Source organism: Onthophagus taurus, chromosome 8 (assembly GCF_036711975.1).
Source record: "Onthophagus taurus isolate NC chromosome 8, IU_Otau_3.0, whole genome shotgun sequence".
Lineage (NCBI taxonomy): Eukaryota > Metazoa > Arthropoda > Insecta > Coleoptera > Scarabaeidae > Onthophagus > Onthophagus taurus.
Window position 1 is genome coordinate 9,494,158 of NC_091973.1, and position 20,326 is coordinate 9,514,483.

The window sequence follows — 20,326 nt, forward strand, 5'->3', positions numbered from 1 at the left end:
ACACTGATTAAATTGGAATATAAAATTAAGTATATATTCTTGAACTTTAACATATACGATAACTTATCAAGAAAATGCAAGCTTATTTTTTAAATACCTTTATTCTTATTTTTTTTATATAATAACATTACAAAAATAACCCAGATATGTCTTAAAAAGAAAACAAACAAAACAAACATGTTAAAAAAAAATTTTACAATTTCGATTTGATCGCTTCAAGTTTTTCTTTGATGACTGGTTGGAGTTGAGTCAATTTCATTGCAACACCCATATTTCCTTGCACTTTAATCTTTCCAGAGAAGAAAGCTTTTTGCGGGTTAATTCCACCTCGGATAATTTCAAGAATATCATCATCGTTAACAATGAACGTTACATCGGGTTTTGCTACAATTAAAAAAATAATATTAAAAAAAATAATAGAAAAAATTAATACAACTTACTTGTAGAATTAAATTCAATTTGTCCTTTTTGTCCTTTAAGATTAATAACCCAATATCCTTCGAGTCCATCAGATTTTTTAATTTTAAGTCCATAACTGCCTCTAAATTTCTCAATAAGATTATCACTTCCGGCATCGAAAATATCATCTAATTGGAGTAATTGATGTGCGATCCTTAATAATGGAGCAATTTTGAATCCATCATCTGTGGTGGCGGCTGCGGTTCTGCGAGTTCCAATGGTTCTATTTAAATGTTCTGGGAATCCATGTCTGTAAATGCCAACGACGACAGCTCCTCCTAAACCAATGTTGTGTTGTAAAGCAAGTTTAGCACCTGGGACTTGTCGTTTGTCGGCTAATCCACGTAATTGCCAACATAATTCGGCGCATTGTGCCAAACCGGTTGCGCCTAATGGATGTCCTTTGGAAATTAATCCACCACTTGGATTTACGACGTATTTTCCTCCATAAGTGTTGTCTCCGCGATCGATCATTTCTCCAGCTTTTCCTGGGGGACACAATCCTAACGCTTCGTAAGTAATTAATTCGTTGGCAGAGAAACAATCGTGAAGTTCAACAACTTGGACATCCGTCGGGCGGATTCCGGATTTTGCGTACGCTTTTTCAGCCGCCGTTTTGGTCATATCATAACCAACAATTTTCATCAAACTGTTATCGGTAAGTGTTGTTTCTAAATCGGTAGCCATTTCCATGGCTACAATTTCAACAGCTTGGGCTTCAAGACCATGCTTTTTAACGAAAGCTTCTGAAGCCAAAATAGCACAAGCCGATCCATCACTAGTTGGGCAACATTGCAATTTAGTCAATGGACCAAAAACTTTCGGAGAAGCCATAATTTGTTCGAGAGTATATTCATCTTGGAATTGAGAGTAAGGATTGTTTACGGAATGTTTATGATTTTTATAACCAATTTTAGCGAAATGTTCCAATGTGGTTCCGTATTTCTTCATATGTTCAACTCCAGCATTTCCAAACATTTGGGCCGCTGGTGGAGCTTCATTTATTCCGGCCAAATCGATCATTAAAGACATGTGTTTGTCCATTGGATTGGTCCTATCCATAAACTATTAAGAAATGATTATAATATAAATTATTAAAAATTTAAGCTATAACATACTTTAGGAGCTAAACTTCCACGTTCCATTTTTTCGAAACCAACAGCTAAAACACATTGATTTTGACCAAATTCGATGAATTGTTTCGCCAAAAGCAATGCCGTTGCACCAGTTGAACAATTGTTATTCACGTTGTAAATTGGAATTCCAGTCATTCCAATTTCGTAAATTGCACGTTGGCCACATGTTGAATCACCTTTAATGCAAAAAAAAAATTATTATAATCAATGGACGAAAAGAAGACGTTCGCTAAGTATCACGAACAATACTTAACGCCGGCCGAAATTATTTCTTTTAATATAAAAAATAATCTCGGCCGACTTCGAAGACGTCGGCCGCCCCAAGTATCTCAAACTATACATAAGCCACCAATTTCTTAGACTTCGGCCATCTGAAGTATCCCAAACAATACTTATCGCGGCCCACGTCTTCGAAGTCAGCCGAAATTTTTTTTTTTGGTATAAGAAATATTCTTCCATATAATACGAACAATACGTATGGCGGCCGACGTCTTCGAAGTCGGCCGAGATTATTTCTTTTCATATGAGAAATAATCTCGGTCGACTTCGAAAACTTCGCCCGTCCCAAGTATCCCGAACAATACTTATGGCAGCCAACTTCTTAGACTTTGGCCATCTCAAGTATCCCAAACAATACTTATCGCGGCCGACATCTTCGAAGTCGGCCGAAATTATTTCTTTTCATACAAGAAATAATCTCGGTCGACTGCGAAGACGTCGGCCGCCCCAAGTATCCCAAACAATACACAGGCAGCCAACTTCGAAGACTTCGCCCGCCCCAAGTATCCCAAAAAATACTTATGGCGGCCAACGTCTTGGAAGTCGCGCCAGACTATTTCTTTTGGTATAAGAGGGTGGGAAATCTTAATTAATATTATCAGAAACTATACCATTATATAATACTATACAAATTTCTGAATAATATATTTTCAAAAATAAGCATACCATAGACATAACCAGCTGTGGCTTGTTCAATATCGGTCATCTTGACTTTAGCATCATCGAGAGCTTTGAGGATGGCCTCTTTGGCATACCCGGGATAATCATCATCTCTTTTTCCAGGTTTTTCGAACTAAAATTAGATGAAGTAAGAAAATTATTTTAATGGACATACTTGAAAAAAAAAATTCAACTTACTTTGGTCATTCCAACCCCAATAACAAAGACACGTCCCATTTTGTTAATGTTGTTTGTACGATACAACAGCACCGAAAGTTGGAAATAAAGTAAAGTACGTAAACTTACAGATTATTTAATATATAACCGGGGAGCGAAAAACTGCAAGTAATTCTGGTATCTCTGAGGACTTTGATATGATACCTCTTACGACAAAATCAAATTAAAACAGTGAATATTAAAATGTCGGGGTAATTACTCCTTATTTTTTGGTTATAAATCTAATTTATTGCATACTAAAACCACGGGAAACTTTGTTTATAAATCACCTAACCTCAAAGTTCACCTACACATTAAAATGTCGGTGACGTACACATTTTTTTCGAGAACCTTTTCGCTACCGCTGGATACCGCTGGAATAATTTATCCAGAGAAGTCAACAAGGTCATGCTATTGTAAAACATTTTTTGATAAGATGTTTATGAACAATTAATGTTTTTGCATTTTTTCTTACAATTAATGGAAAATACAAAATTGCATTGTCTATATCACCATATAATTAATTTAAGGTTCAATAAAAACCCAAATATACTGAAATACATTTTCTTTTTATTATTTATAAGAAAAATATATACATATACAAAAAAACTTGGATACTCGTTATTGCGTAAAAGTGATGAATTAATGTAAAAAGTAAATAAAAAGAAAATTGGGAACTAAATACTTAAAAAAAAATTTTTGTTTAATTTTTTTATAAATAAAAATCATTTCTCTATAAAAATATTAATATCAATATTACGTCCGGATGGTTTAGCCCGACATCTGGCAGTTGACCTTTTATTCATTATTTTCCAATATTAATTGAATTATTTTATTTTCTTGATGTTTCAATTTGGCACGCGTTTAGCCGAAGGTCCAAACCCTGAGAATTCCACTTAAAATATATCCTCTATTTTAAGCTGATCATCATGACCCTTGAAGTATATTCTTCAAATCATCTGGTAAAGAAGTAATTATATCTTGTAATCGTTGACATAATTGTTCTTTCGTTGATGTGCTAACTGGAAAGTCATGTTGCCTACATTTATTGATTTTATTGCGCAATTTTAAAACCATATCAACTATTTCTACCTCCGGTTTCCCTTGCACCCACAATTTTAAGTCCTAATTATACAAGAAAATCTTAATACAATCGAATTTTTGTTTAATAAACTTACAGCGTCCGATAAAGCTTCTAATTGTAAAGCTTGCAACTTTAATACTAATTCCGTGTATCTCATATTAAACCATCCATCAAAATTGGGAGATCGAAAAAATTTTTTATACAAACCAACCCAATCTCCTTTAATTCCCGATGTTAATTGAGGCCCTGTTGTTTCTAATGTAGCGAAAAAATCATCGGGGTTAAACGGATATGGTGTAGGTGCAGCCTAAAAACAAATAAAAATATATACTCATTTCAAATGATTACAAAAAGTTAAAAATTATTTTACCTTAAACGGAGAGATATTTTTAAATAAAGGCATTAAACTAGCAATATACCTCTCAAGTGGAATCATAAAGCTTTGTGTCAATTCTAATAAATGCCTTCTTAACAATGCAGATTGTACTTCCGACGGCCGCTTTGAATGTATACCAGATATTAAGTTTTTTATTATTGATTTATCTTTTTGTAAAAATGGTTTATATGTTGTATAAACGCCCGGACTTGAATCTAAGATTTTCGTTGACCCATTCCTCTTTAATTTATATTTTTGATATTGACCTATAACTCAACATAATTAAACAACAATATAAACAGTGGAACATAATTATTCTAGGATATAAAAAAATACAAATCTTATCGTTTTTATGTGGTGTAATTGATTTTAGAGTCGATATGATAAATCAATACTTCGATATGTATTCTCAAAAAGATTTCAAGTTTAATCAGAAGGGAACATATCGTTTTTACTTTTCGTTTATTTTTTTGAAATTTTTTTCAAACCAAATGAACTTTTCACCACATATTTATTCACATTTTGAGCACACTTTACGTTCATTGTACACGGCTAAAAACTCATTTTCAAAAAATGAAACCAAATAGCATTGTAATCTGTACTACATTTTGAACTGGGATTATTAAAAAATATTGGAAGATAAACTTTTGGCATCGTGTTGAAAATTTTTTCGTGAATTCTAGTGCTTTTTACGCGAAAAAAAACGGCTTTACGAATCAGAATTATCCCAGTTTGTGAAGTGCCTACATGAGTACTGAATAAATCGTTCACATTTGCAACGAATTCACCGTTTTTGAATACAATGTTGAGAATCTCATCGGGTATGTTTAACGCTGTAATTTCCTAACAATTCCGAGTATCGGAAAATCACTTTACCCACACACCCTCCACTACAATTGGATGTAATTTTTATAGGAAAAAAACTCATTCATGGATGTGAATTAATTTGATTGTGAATTCGAGTCACACTTGATTTTATTAGAACAACCTTCATACTACTTGTGAGATTTTGCAAATGACTCTAAGAAACGCTGGGAGCAGAGTGAAAGTTGCAGTAGAACTATCTCAATTGTTTGATTGAAACAAGGCAGGACAACAAGAAGGGGCGTCCTTCTTATGTACTTTTTAATTTGACACTGGAGAGAGTAGCTAAAAAGAGACGTGGGTGATAACAGTGAGAGAACGGTAACTCCTCAACTCGTGAGAGCGAAAGGTACTTCATCGTATACACGGTCCCATCTGTTTCACTTCCTAATTATAGTCTTTTGCGAAATGATAGTCTTTCGCGGGGTGGGGGAGTGGCTTTATTTATCAGAGATACCCTGAGTGCTACGATTGTCGAATCCTCCGATGGGTCAGTTCAGGGGGCTGAATTTATGCTTGTGGAACTGAAAAGTTCCTACAACAAGTTATTACTTGGCGTTTTTTACTGTCCTCCTCTTGTTAACTACTTTGATCAATTGGAGGAAACTCTTGAGAGGCACTCTTTTAATTATAACACTATTCTTCTGATGGGAGATTTCAATACTTGTTTGCTAAAAAATGACTTACGGAGTGACAAACTTCGCTTCATTGCTTCCTCATTAAATTTGACCATCCTGCCCTCACAACCAACTCATCATCTTCCAACTTCGCATTCGCTTCTGGATCTTACTATTACGACTCGTCCGAGCAGCATACTTATGCATGGTCAGCTCCCTGCTCCTCAATTTTCCAATCATGATCTAATTTACTGTGCAGTGCAGATACGACAACATATTTTCTCGCAACGCATTATTTCCGTTCGTGATCTGGGTCGTATTGATAACGATTTGCTGTTGTCTGATGCGCAGAGGATCGATTGGTTCCCGCTTTATCGAATGGTCGATATTGATGGCAAGGTTGACTACTTCAACTCTAAACTTATCAATCTCTATGACAAGCATGCCCCACTCAGACGACGCAGGGTGAGACATCCGCCCGCACCCTGGTTAAGTGATGAGATAAGATCACTGATGAGGGAGCGTAATCGTGCAAAGCTATTACTTAAACGTATTCCAAATACTATTAATCGTGAAAACTATAGGATCTTGCGTAACCGTTGCAGTCACCAATGTAGAAATGCCAAAAAAATGTATTTCTACCGGAGACTATCCAATGCTAATCCGAGGACGTTTTGGAAGTTGATGCGTTCCTTAGGGGCGGTTGAGTCTCCCTCTGTTCGGGCTGCTTGTGATGTGGATTCATTGGCGAGGTTTTTTGCTGACCCTCCTCTGCTCATTAGTGGTGGGACTAGGATGACAACTATTTCTGAAATTCTTGCCTCATCTAAATCCTCCTCTTTCTCCTTTGTCCTGGTCACTGCGTCAGAAGTCCGCGATGCCTTGAATCACTCGAGGTCTACGAGTGTGGGAGCTGATGGAGTTGGTCTCAAACTTCTTCTTCCTATATTGGATATTGTTCTTACTCCTATTACCCACATTTTTAACTTCTCCATTGAACGATCCTCATTCCCTTCAATCTGGAAGGTTGCTCATGTTGTCCCTATACCTAAATCCAAGAGTCCCGCAAGTTTAAATGATTTTCGCCCTATCTCCATTTTATCTGTTCTATCTAAAGCTCTCGAGCGCCTTGTTTATCTACAAGTCCAAGAGTATTTACAAGAATTTAACTTTCACAACGACTTTCAATCGGGTTTTCGTAAGGGTCATAGCACGACAACAGCGCTTATTAAGATTACAGATGATATTAGGTATGCTTGCGACAAACGTTGTGTTACCATCCTTGTATTACTTGATTTTAGCAAGGCGTTCGATTCGGTTGATCACGATCTTTTGTTGGCGTCACTAGCTGCCCTTGGATTTACCTCTTCATGTTTATCTTGGTTTCAATCTTACTTTTCCTGTCGTTCCTTGTGTGTGCGTGCTGATTCTGCGCTCTCGTCTGCTTGTGATATTAAATGTGGTGTACCCCAGGGTAGTGTGTTGGGTCCGTTGCTCTTTTCGATTTTCATTAATGCCGTCACCCACTGTATTTCTTGTAATTATCATGTGTATGCTGATGACCTCCAAATTTACACTACGACAACTATTGATGATTTTTCGGAAGCAATTGCACGTCTTAATCATGACCTTTCCAATATTTTGGATTGGTCCAAACGTTATGGCCTTAAATTAAATACTGCTAAAACTCAAGCAATTGCGTTTGGCAGTCGACCTTTACTGGCAAAGCTGAATGATTTTTCATCCATTCACTTAATGCTTGACGGAGACATTATTCAGCTATCAGACACGGTTAGAAACCTTGGGGTGGTTATGGATTCTACAATGTCCTGGAAACCTCAAATTCAATCCGTCTGCAGAAAGGTCTATCATTGTTTCCACTCACTGAAAAGTCTCCGTTGCTTCCTTCCTCCCATGATCCGTCGTAATCTTTGTTTTTCCCTGATTTTCCCCCATATTGATTATGCTGACACGGCATATCCTGATCTTTCGGTAACACTACGAAACAAACTGCAAAGACTTCAAAACAACTGCATACGGTATATCTTTGATCTCGAGAGATCTCAACACATAACCCCATACCGTAATTATTTGCAGATATTAAGCTGTCAGAACCGTAGATCGTTTCGTATATTAACTATGTTATATACTGTTCTTCACAATCAAACCCAATGATTATGCACTAAGTTAAATGTATACATTTTCTTTAATTTGTATTTTTTGTTTCTTATTATGGCAATAAATTTATTTATTATTATTATTATCTGTGAGAAAGACGAATAGGGGATACGCACCAAAGCGAGCTATACCAGCTATACGAAGAGCCAACACTTGTTAGAGAGATTAAAAGTATCCGAATTAGATAGTTAATCCATCTGGAACGCTAAAGAGCAAAGATGCCGTCGAAGTAACCTCGGCCGATTTCGAAGACGTCAGCCGCTCCAAGTATCACGAACATTAAGACCACGAGAAACCTGAAACACTATCTGCCACTTGTCTTATGATTATAACTGATTATAACCATTGGAAACGCCCAACATCTTCGAAGTTAACCTTGCTTGCTTTTTCCATTTGTTTTAAGGGGGTATGCCACCTTTGAAATGAAAAAAAATCGTTTTTTTTTTGCTTAAAAGTGTTCTTTATACTGTCTAGAATGAGAATCCATTGACAGAAAATATTTGCGGAATGTTTTTCTGCCTAAAAAATTGATTTTTGTAACACACCTCACCGGAAATTCTAAGATTTCTGTAACCACTCTTTGTTTCATTTTTTATCCATTGTATATGCACGTATTTTCACCTTGTTGTACAAAAAAGTTAAAAAAAAACATAAAATATCATTTTTCAAAAACGCTATTGAAGTAGGCTTTCGGGTACCTGAATAAACAATAGCATCACAAAAACTCATTTTCGTAGAAAACTTTACCCGACTTCTATCGACCAAAGGGGTAATTCCAAATATAAAGTAAAAAATTTGTAAAAAGTGTAGTTACTGGAAAGGTAAAGAAGATACTGCAGAATTTCAAGATTGGGTCGAAGATCATAAAGAAATATGTGATATAAACCATATCGGATCTTCAGGAAAAATGGAAGTGGACTCCGTCGTAGAGATGTTTCAACGATCCGAAGAAAAACATAATTTGAAGTACTGTTTTTACGTAGGAGACGGAGACAGCAAAACCTTCAAAGGTATTATGGGCGCTCGCTATGACAGTGCAATAGTAACCAAAAAAGAATGCGTCGATCACGTTCAGAAACGAATGGGCACACGGTTACGAAATCTAAAAAGAAACATGATGAACTTTCCTTATATTATGGATTGGCTATTCGCAGAAATTGCGATTCCGTGAAGGACAATGAGATCTGGGCTACTTTGTATCATAAAATTTCAACAGATGAAACTCCAAAGCATGACAATGGTCCAGTTGGTGCTGACTGGAAAAAAGCGTACGCTTAGTCAGAAATCGATGAGTACACTCACAAGCCAGCAATCGGCAATGATGTTTTCCACGCAGTGAAACCTGTGTACGAAGAACTATGAAGGGAAGATCTTTCGACAAGATGTTTAGGGGGATATACGCAAAAAAAACAATGACAGTTACAACGCCGCGTTATGGTCTATCGCACCAAAAACTATTCATAGTGGCAAGAAAGTGGTTGACATTGCGTCTGATATAGCTGCTTGCAATTTTAATGACGGTCTTACAAGCATTATGGAAATAATGCAAGTACTGAAATTAACAATTGGAAGATCGTGCTTCGACTTGTGTCATCAAACGGATTTAAATCGCATTGCTCGCGCTGAGCGCTCCATGACTGCTGAGGCTAAAGAAGCTCGTAGAAGCCTACTGTCAGACAGAAAAGCTACAGAAGATGAAAATAAGCTTCAGGAAGGACAGCTGTATGGTGCAGGAATCGCTGATTAAATGTATCTAGAAAAAATATACAATTTTTTACATTGTGCACACGATAACTCCCACATTTTTCAACGGATTTTCAAGATTTTTTTTTCAAAAGTTTGTATTATCTTATTCTAGGTAAGTACGTAGCCGTTTTTGTAAAATGACATTTCTTGTAAAATCGTCACCATTTCGTCAACTATGTATAGTTTCCTAGTTTACTAAAGTAATCGTATTCAAATTTTAATTATTCTACTTACGCGTTAGGAGAAATCCTGCGCACAGTTTGACTCTGCACGATTTGCAGGCCTAACATTACCGACATCTAGCGGGTGCAATTTTAATAACTGTTAATAAATAAAATATGTATTTAAAACTAGAAAAGTGGCTTATTCACACCCTGCAACCCGTTTTTAGAAAACTTTTTTCGTCTCATTGCAAAAAAATTTTTAAAATACCTATTATTTTCGGGTCTCCAAGGTGGCATACCCCCTTAAGCAAAATGATCTTACGGTTCAAAGTATTATGTATCAGAATTGCCATAGTTCTGGGTTCGGGATCGTGGACGGTTTCGTACGTTGTTTGTATCTCAACTCATACCGGCATAAATGAAAATGCAATGGTGTACTTGTACAGTGTATTTGGACTAGAGATGAAAGAGAAGAATATTCTCCACTAGAAAATTCTCCGAGGTAATTTTCTGATCGTGTATGGTGGCCCCCTCTCTCGGTCCTGACAAAACTTCGGGAATCTCGGGAATCCCACAGACGTAAATGAACGTGTTTCGGTTTGTGCATTCATTATTGTGTGAAATATAGCATAGAGTAATGTGTGGAACTATTTTAATATGAAGAAAGGTAATGGAAAAATAATGTACGTTTGTAAATTTGGAATGTACAGCCTGTTTCAGAGTAAGCGCCTTATTTTTTTTTAGCCACACTATGGGTACTACTTTCAAAATACTTGGCAGTCATATGTTTTAGGACATTCTCTACACGATGGTGATACCAGATTTTCAATTGGACGAATTATTTCAAAATGGCGACTTTCAACTTTTTTTTTAAATAGAATGCCATAATTTTTTTTATTATTAAGATCCTAAAAACATTCTTTTTACGATAGTATTTCGTTTTTCTTAAAAATTCATTTCATTTGCCATCAGAAAGCAAACTAACATTTTAATCTAGTAGCTCATGAATGTTTTACACTCGATGTTATTATCATCGTGTAGAGAATGTCCTAAAACATATTACTGCCAAATATTTTGAAAGTAGTACCCATAGTGTGGCTAAAAAAAAATAAGGCGCTTACTCTGAGACAGGCTGTACAAAAATGCCACAAGAATGACGAAACATTTATTAAGATGTTTAAAATGCCCAGTAGGCGTGAAACAAATATTCTAGATCTAAATTTTAATAGAATTCATCTTAATAGAGAAGAACAAATACAAGAAACAGAGTTTGTAGACAATACTGTAACAAGCCCAGATTGGCCCTTTATCGATCTAAATCTCCGTGGAAAACTACATCCTGCTGTATGGTGGAAATTGACTCGTTTCGGGTCGACAATAAGTAAACTAGCGGTCAAGATATTAAGTATTCCTACATCGAGTAGCAACAGAAAGAAGCTGCAGCACCTACAGCTTTATTCACACTGCGAAAAGAAATCGGCTTACGGCTAAACGAGCTGGTAAAACAACTTTCATTGCTCATAATTTAATATTATTAGATTTAGTCACCAATGTGGAGGTTAATGATGGAAATGAAGACATTTCTGATGTTGAAGTGATTGAATGCAGTGATTTGCAAACTTTGCCAAAGCTGTCTAAAAATTCATTAGATTCGAACTAATAAGTGTTTAATTTTTCTTAGAATAATACTTGTTTTTTGTTGATTTTTTTTATTTGTTTCAAAGAATAAACTATTTTTTTTCGCCAAATATATTCTAAACATCATAAATAAGTCCTGCATAGTAATTAATCCCATAAATGTGAACCATGCCACGTTACAGCTGTCAGACTGAATTTGCCGAGCTGTATTTGTATTTAAAAGCTTGTTCTGAGAAAATTCTCAAAATCGAGAATTTTCCATCTCTAATTTAGACTATGCAAATCCAGACTTTGTTTAAGAGTTTTCTTTCTAAGGGACTTTGAGAATACCAAAAGTTTGAGAATCCTAATACATAGCGCATTGTGTGTGAATCAAAGTAAATATGATGATGAATCTTTATATTAAGAGAATATCTTTATATTCTGATCCCACAAACTTTTCTCCTAAATCACACAATATACTGCGACTATTATTATTGATGTTAGCGGCGTTCAGATCATTTTATCTTGTTGAAGAAGCTAAGTTATCTTGGATTTAGAACTTCATTGCTATTGTTAACATATCATGCGCGGGAAGCGACTAAACTCGTTTTGCGCGGATTTCACATCTTTAGCGGGAAGCGACTAAACTGGTTTTACATGGTATTAATGCCCGCTACACGGTAATACTTTGGCGGTAAAGTGCCCGCGCAAGATGTGTTAATGAAATCTTATCTATTAATTTGGAGTTCTAACTAGTATTATTAACCTTTATTCATATAAAAAAATTTTTAACCCTCACTTTCACTAGAAAATTAATCCTTATCAATTATGTGTGCTATTTAGACGCCCCACCATTTAAATTTTCTGATAGAAACAAAATTCTATGATCTTGGAGTATATTTCGATTGTAGTATAACGTTTATACTTTGTGTATCAGTCTCAGTATCTCTATGCTATTAATTACAGTGCCTCAGCCGCAAGCGACCTTGACTTAATCAGTTGAAGATTTAGATTTTCCACCTTAAGTATTTGTTAACCAATTTTGAAGGATTTTGTATTAATTATAACGAATCGGCTGCAAGCCACCTCAGCTAAACTATGGATCCTCCATCCTATCTTTGAACTTAGCTGAGATCTCTGCAGTCTATAGCATAGTCATGTGTTGTTAAGTATACACTGTGTTTGGTTTTAGTTGTTACAAAAGATATCTCGACTACTGTTGGAGATACGACAAAATGTTATAGAAGGAAAGTATTATTCGTTGCTAATTTCCATATTTTTGTACACTTCTCGATATTTATGCATCTGAGAGATCCTTTGCTCTCAGATGCTGCCTTTCAGTTTTGAAAAATACGTAAATACGAACATTTGCTGAATTCGCAGTTTTACAATTCATTAATGGTATCACTTGGGATTTTTTTTTAACCTACTTGAAATTTATGGAAGAAGTAATTTCGGCCGACTTCGAAGACATCGGCCACCCCAAGTATTGTGAACAATATTTTGGGCGGCCGACGTCTTCGAAGTCGGCCGAGATTATTTCTTATACCACGAACAATACCTGGAGCGGCCGACGTCTTCGAAGATGTCGGCCGCCCTAAGTATTATTTATGATACTTGGGGCGACCGACGTCTTCGAAGACGGCCGAGATTATTTCTCTTAACCTGCTTGACATTTATAGAAGATACAATCTCGGCCGACTTCGAAGACGTCGGCCGCTCTAAGTATTATTCATGATACTTGGGAGAGCGCAAGAGCGTGAAACGCAGTTTTACAATCTATTAATGGTATCACTCGGGATTTTTTTTAACCTGCCTGAAATTTATGGAAGAAGTAATCTCGGCCGACTTCGAAGACCTCGGCCGCCCTAAGTATTATTCATTATAGTAAAAATTATCCTTGAATCCAAGTATCATGAATAATACTGAGGGCGGCCGACATCTTCGAAGTCGGCCGAGATTATTTTTTCTTAACCTGCTTGAAACTTATGGAGGAAGGAAAGTATTATTCGTTGCTAATTTCCATATTTTTGTACACTTCTCGATATTTATGATATTTATCCCGACGTTTTCGAAGTCGGCCGAGATTGTATCTTCTATAAATGTCAAGCAGGTTAAGAGAAATAATCTCGGCCGTCTTCGAAGACGTCGGTCGCCCCAAGTAGCATAAATAATACTTAGGGCGGCCGACATCTTCGAAGACGTCGGCCGCCCCAGGTATTGTTCGTGGTATAAGAAATAATCTCGGCCGACTTCGAAGACGTCGGCCGCCCAAAATATTGTTCACAATACTTGGGGTGGCCGATGTCTTCGAAGTCGGCCGAAATTATTTCTTCCATAAATTTCAAGTAGGTTAAAAAAAAATCCCGAGTGATACCATTAATGAATTGTAAAACTGCGAATTCAGCAAATGTTCGTATTTACGTGTTTTTCAAAACTGAAAGGCAGTTAAGAAACGGACTTCGAAGATGTCGGCCGCCCTAAGTATTATTCGTGACATAAGAAGTAATCTCGGCCGACTTCGAAGACGTCGGCCGCTCTAAGTATTATTCATGATACTTGGGAGAGCGCAAGAGCGTGAAACGCAGTTTTACAATCTATTAATGGTATCACTCGGGATTTTTTTTAACCTGCCTGAAATTTATGGAAGAAGTAATCTCGGCCGACTTCGAAGACCTCGGCCGCCCTAAGTATTATTCATTATAGTAAAAATTATCCTTGAATCCAAGTATCATGAATAATACTGAGGGCGGCCGACATCTTCGAAGTCGGCCGAGATTATTTTTTCTTAACCTGCTTGAAACTTATGGAGGAAGGAAAGTATTATTCGTTGCTAATTTCCATATTTTTGTACACTTCTCGATATTTATGATATTTATCCCGACGTTTTCGAAGTCGGCCGAGATTGTATCTTCTATAAATGTCAAGCAGGTTAAGAGAAATAATCTCGGCCGTCTTCGAAGACGTCGGTCGCCCCAAGTAGCATAAATAATACTTAGGGCGGCCGACATCTTCGAAGACGTCGGCCGCCCCAGGTATTGTTCGTGGTATAAGAAATAATCTCGGCCGACTTCGAAGACGTCGGCCGCCCAAAATATTGTTCACAATACTTGGGGTGGCCGATGTCTTCGAAGTCGGCCGAAATTATTTCTTCCATAAATTTCAAGTAGGTTAAAAAAAAATCCCGAGTGATACCATTAATGAATTGTAAAACTGCGAATTCAGCAAATGTTCGTATTTACGTGTTTTTCAAAACTGAAAGGCAGTTAAGAAACGGACTTCGAAGATGTCGGCCGCCCTAAGTATTATTCGTGACATAAGAAGTAATCTCGGCCGACTTCGAAGACGTCGGCCGCCCTAAGTACTATTCATGATAGTAAAAATTATCCTTGAATCTAAGTATCATGAATAATACTTATGGCGGCCGACATCTTCGAAGTCGGCCGAGATTGTTTTTTCTTAACCTGCTTGAAACTTATGGAGGAAGTAATCTTGGCCGACTTCGAAGACGTCGGCCGCCCTAAGTATTATTCATGATACTTGAGAGAGCGCAAGAGCGTGAAACCAAGTCTACCCTGCTTGAAGTTTATGGAAGAAATAATTTCAGCCGACGTCTTTCGAGATTATTCCATTTTCGATTTAAAATTTTGAATGTATGTTGTATGTAACACATTTGATGCTCAATTATTTTTTAGAATATCGCAAATAATAGAATATTAAAAGTACTCTTAACCTGCTTGAAATTTATAGAAGAAACAATCTCGGCCGACTTCGAAGACGTCGGCCACCCTAAGTATTATTCGTGACATAAGAAGTAATCTCGGCCGACTTCGAAGACGTCGGCCGCCCTAAGTATTATTCATGATACTTGGGAGAGCGCAAGAGCGTGAAACCAAGTCTACCCTGCTTGAAATTGATGCTCAATTATTTTTTAGAATATGACAAATAATACAATATTAAAAGTGGAGCAACTTTCCTTCTGTAACATTTTGTCATATCTCCAACAATAATGAAGATATCTGCTGTGACAGCTAAAATTAAACACACTGTATTTATTATAATTAAAAAATTCCAATCATGCAATAATTGAATCTTACCTGTATCTTCACCCAATCGTATCGTATGCGGCCAATGATGTAATGTTTTTCCAAAAAATGGATTAGTAACCCCTAAAATAACGGGGGGAGGCCCTTGAACTTTATTTGTAAATTGTTTAAATTCACTATCGTGAATTGTAAAATATGGACGATGATCCGCGCAAAATTTTAAAGGAGATATAATCCTGTTTTAAAAAATTAAGATGAAAAGTAAGTTAATTTTTGAAATATTAATTTTACCGTGTGAGTGCTAAAACCATTTGTGAACACTGCGTTGGAGATGAAGCCATAACGACAATAGGTTCGGCGGTGACTACAAGTTCCCAAAGCATATCAACGTATGATAAAATAGGTTGTAGTGTTTCAAATAAGTTTAAATCTTCGACGGATGTTTGTATTTGATTTTCTGAACTTGTAGGAACTTCGTTGAGTGATGCCAGTTGGATAATTGATGGTGATGATGATCCGTGATGAGGTATATACGTCTTTTAGGGAGTCAAATATGTATTTATAATTAAAAATATATTTTTTAAGATACCATACCTGAAATACAGAACCTAAAAGTGGTAAATTAAGTGTAACCCCAGGTACAGGTACAGGCCATTGATCAATATTGTAACAAGCAGCTTCAAGACTCAATTCGTTATTTTCAAAATATTCTGGAGCTATTAAAGATATGATTTTACTAAATAAGTTATTAAATGGTAACCTAGATAAAATAACAACACTCTAAAAAGAATTTATTTAATAATTAATTTAAAAAGAACTTTTTGTGTGTACTTTTTGAAAATATCCTCTAGGCAATGTAATATCTTTAACTTGCCTAAAATATACGTAACCCCAAAAGTAACCTGAATTAATTTGTAAAGTAGGGGGACATTTCATGTTGTAATTTTTATGTTCTACCTTCAAATCTTGTCTACATGGACTATTTTGTAGGCGTATTATGAAATTTGTATCACCCATACAACCAGAATTCGAGTCCGGAAATGCTAAGTAGCAGATATTTGATATTTCTTGCTTACTTAGAATTATATGTTGAGGATATATACTCTAAAAACAAAATATATTAATAAATAAACAAACAAATATAAACACAGTTTACCTCTAAAGCTTGCCCCAATTCCAAATCAAAAGTAACAACACAAACACAATGTATCCAATTAGCAAATCTATCCCATTTCTTTTCAACGTTTATATCCTCCTTTTCGTTTAGATTTTCTTGGAAATCTTTAGTTTTGCAACTTGACATACTGAACGACATATTTTCTTTATTTATTCGTTTGGCTCTTTCGTTTTTTACGACTTCATCTTCAACAATTTACGTTAATTATCACATCGTTAATGAGATTTTCTCGTTTGTTAGGTTTGCCTTTAGGAAATGATTCAAATTGTTGCATTATTCACACGGAGATTAAAATGAAAACAATTTTGACAGAACGACATATTTAATAAGTGCTAACCTCAAAATACAATGAAAGATAGAGAGAGCATGTGAGAAAAGAAGACGAAAAATGGGATTGTTTATAAAACATTTATACAAATTGGAATAAATATTATTGTTTTTATGCATTGAGTTTATATTTTTAATGCAACTGTGCTAATTAATTAATTATTAATGTAGTAAAGCGCCCTCTTTTGAGTAAGCGATAAATTAGAATTAAATATTTAATTTTTAATTCATAAAATAATTATGTGACAATTACGAAAATAATGATGAAAATTAATATCTGAAGAATTAGACTAGATATTTAAGAACGGAAGGTTTCATTAAAAAGTAGACCATTAAAAGTAGTTTCCTTTATACATGGTGATTCTCAATATACAGATTGTATCTAAATTGATGCGAATGATTTTAAGGGCCGATTTTTCAGCTAAAATTAAAACCTCTTCTCCTCCAAGTTATAGCCTTCTAAAGATAAGGGAAAAAATCTGCAACTTTCTTATCTCTTGACATTTTACAACTAACAAATTGTTAGTTTGATCACAAATAATAAGATAATTCTGAGATCAATTTGACATAACTTCATTTTTTTGACTACTAATAACCAAGGACGTCGCCAGAGGGGGGCCACTGCAGCCCCCCTAGAGGCAGATTCGAAAAAAAAAAATTAAAACACAATAAATATACATCTCGAGTACTGAACAACTATCGACTGAGATCTCATATTTTGATCAGGAAACCAAGGAAGTTCAAGAAGTATTCCTCGGACTCGTCAAGCTTGATGCTTTGGATGCGAAATGTATTGCAAAAGCAATAGATGAGTTTTTGGTAGAAAAAGATCTTGATCCGGACAAATGTATCGGTTTAGAAGGTGGTGTGCAAGCAATCCTACGCAGAAAATATAAAAAAAGCTTTGTTCCTTCATCAAAGGAAGGTACCATCAAAGATATTATTACAATTTTTTCAAGAATCAGTTTTGAGACGCAAATTGATACCAAATATTTCCAAGCTTTGCGAAACAAGGTGGAGCGAGAAACACAAAAATATTAGTGTTTTTAATGAGAATTTTCCTATTATAATGGAGGCCTTTGAAACCTCGTCACGGGAAGAAAATAAGAATAAATAATGCGACTAGAAAAAATACTTATGGAGCTGATAAGTGCAGCAGCTTCTAGAGTTTCGTTTATTCTCAGCTTTATTTTGATAGCCAAATACTCGGCTATGATGGAACCTGTAGTAAACGTACTCCAATCCGTAGCTTTGAATGCAGTTAAGGCATCCCAGCACATTAGCCGCCTTTTGGAATTTATAGAAAACCACCGTAACGGTCCAGAAAACGTCACAAATGGAATTATTAGAGACTACTATCGTTGCAGAAAAACGTGGACTGGGAGAAGACATGTAGTCCGTGCCGTGTATTGTTGAGAGACAACAACATCAGAACAACCATCCAGCAGCAAGCCCCTCAGAATTCTGGCGGAGGTCTTTAATAATACCATACTTAGACTCGATTATTAATTCTTTTGAAGTTCGGTTTTCTGAAGAAAACACCCCGTCAGTTTCCTTATCTAAATTACACCCAGCTCAAATGTTAGACATGTCCCTTGAAGACCTCGTAGAAGCTGGTGAAGTCTTTTCCCAATTTTACAATTTATCAAATATCAACAACGAAATCGAATTATGGAAAAAACTATGGCAAGATAAACCTGACTCAAAAGAATTAAGTGTTGTGGATGTCATAAAAGATGCCGACATTTTTTCGCTGAAACGAGAAAAGCCTTTATAATTTTGGTCACTTTACCCTGCACGACATATCGTGCACATACTATACATACTACTTTTTTCCCCTAATTTTAGAGGGCTGTAACTTGGAGGAGTTGTTTTGACCAAAAAGTTATATGAAAGATCTCCCTTAATTTTCGTTCAAAAATCACCCCTTAAAATCTTTCGCATCAATTTAGATACACCCTGTATACGCATAAACTTGGGCATTTATTCCTCATGACAAATAATGACTAAAAAAAAAATTAATATTTATTTGGTTATTTCTTTCCATCTCAATTTTAATATAATTGAAATAAAACTATGTGTATTTATAGATGGATAGTTTTTTTAATTTTCAGCTCTACCGGTTTCGATCGTTACATTCAATCATCTTCAGGAGCACCTACAGTGCTATAATGCTACAAGGAAAGCTTATTGAGTAAATAACAAGGTAACAAAGAAAAGAAGAATTAAGTAATCAAGATCAAGAAGATAACAGCTTAAATAACAAACAAAGTATGTTTTTTAAAAATATGTTTAATGACGTTGCGAATATAAGCAGAATAGAGACCAACAGAGAAAAGACCTAGAGGAAGATCTTGTAAAAGATGGTTAGACAACATGAAGGATGATTTGAGGGCGATGGGAGTGAGAGAGTGGCTAGGAGTAGACGGGAATGGCGTAGAATTGTTGAGGATGTCAAAACCCAAGGTCCGTTGAGTAAACATACTGTATAAGGTTATCCAACTTCCTATGAACGCTGTTATTATAAACGTATCCCCTCCGCAAAGACGTGTGATTGAAAGTGTGATGTCATTGGCAGAATTGTCATTTCTATGTTTCCATTTATATACGTAAACCAACTAACAAACACAAACTCTTTAATTCTTGAGTTTAATAACACCTCTTTAATTTTTAAATATAAATATTATTATTATATTTATATTAGATTTATATTATGTTATATTTTTCCTCCAATGACGTCAACGGACCTTGGCCAAAACCCACCAAAGGTTATAGAGCCAAAGGAAGAAGAAGAATGTTAATTTCAGCAAAAATGAAAATATCGAAAAACTTTAAAATTTATATCATAAACTAAACTAGATATTTTAAAACGGATGATTTCATTAAAAATCGGACACTTTCCTTTATAATATGTGATAATTTGATAAAAATTCTTCAACAATTCGCGTCTCCACGAATTTTTGTATGTTAATATTAACTTTAGTAAAAGATGAAAATTTCGAAAAACTTTAAAAATTTATATCTCAAGAATAAACTAGATATTTAAAAACGAAGTGTTTCATTAAAAAGTAGACACTTTCCTTTATAATATGTGATAATTTGAAAAAAAATTCCAAGAATTCGGGTCTACACGAAATGTTGGTGTTATAATGTTAATTTTAGCAAAAAATGAAAATTTCGAAAAACTTAAAAAATTTATATCTCAAGAAGTAAAGTAGATGTTTTAAACCGGATGATTTCATTAAAAAGTAGCCACTTTCCTTTATATTATGTGATAATTTGATAGAATTCGGGTTTCCACGAATTTTTATGCATTAATGTTAATTTTAGCAAAAGATGAAAATTTCAACAAACTTTAAAAATTTATATCTGAAAAA

At 35.3% G+C, this 20,326-nt stretch overlaps 2 protein-coding genes across 2 annotated transcripts; both read right to left on the reverse strand.

The window, feature by feature from the left end:
• Window positions 1–82: 82 nt before the first annotated feature.
• Window positions 83–3,081, reverse strand: LOC111413902 (Sterol carrier protein X-related thiolase). The gene is made up of 5 exons (XM_023045038.2): window positions 2,733–3,081; window positions 2,541–2,667; window positions 1,578–1,771; window positions 441–1,524; window positions 83–384 (listed from the first exon to the last, which is right to left on the reverse strand). Exons 1-5 carry the CDS (start codon window positions 2,769–2,771, stop codon window positions 194–196), a joined length of 1,635 nt encoding a protein of 544 aa, XP_022900806.2. The 5' UTR covers window positions 2,772–3,081; the 3' UTR covers window positions 83–193.
• A 219-nt stretch (window positions 3,082–3,300) lies between these two features.
• Window positions 3,301–16,965, reverse strand: LOC111413901 (protein DENND6A). The gene is made up of 8 exons (XM_023045037.2): window positions 16,602–16,965; window positions 16,277–16,549; window positions 16,040–16,225; window positions 15,737–15,981; window positions 15,497–15,681; window positions 4,205–4,476; window positions 3,929–4,141; window positions 3,301–3,875 (listed from the first exon to the last, which is right to left on the reverse strand). Exons 1-8 carry the CDS (start codon window positions 16,758–16,760, stop codon window positions 3,678–3,680), a joined length of 1,731 nt encoding a protein of 576 aa, XP_022900805.1. The 5' UTR covers window positions 16,761–16,965; the 3' UTR covers window positions 3,301–3,677.
• Window positions 16,966–20,326: the final 3,361 nt, after the last annotated feature.

Coding starts and splice junctions, on each gene's coding strand:
- LOC111413902 (XM_023045038.2), bottom strand. CDS start 2,771: ATGGGACGTGTCTTTGTTATTGGGGTTGGAATGACCAAA. Junction 2,668..2,732: donor TTGGGGTTGGAATGACCAAA/GTAAGTTGAATT, acceptor ATCTAATTTTAG/TTCGAAAAACCTGGAAAAAG. Junction 1,772..2,540: donor CACAGCTGGTTATGTCTATG/GTATGCTTATTT, acceptor TTTGCATTAAAG/GTGATTCAACATGTGGCCAA.
- LOC111413901 (XM_023045037.2), bottom strand. CDS start 16,760: ATGTCGTTCAGTATGTCAAGTTGCAAAACTAAAGATTTCCAAGAAAAT. Junction 16,226..16,276: donor CTAGAGGATATTTTCAAAAA/GTACACACAAAA, acceptor AATTCTTTTTAG/AGTGTTGTTATTTTATCTAG. Junction 15,682..15,736: donor ATGGTTTTAGCACTCACACG/GTAAAATTAATA, acceptor TTTTTAAAACAG/GATTATATCTCCTTTAAAAT.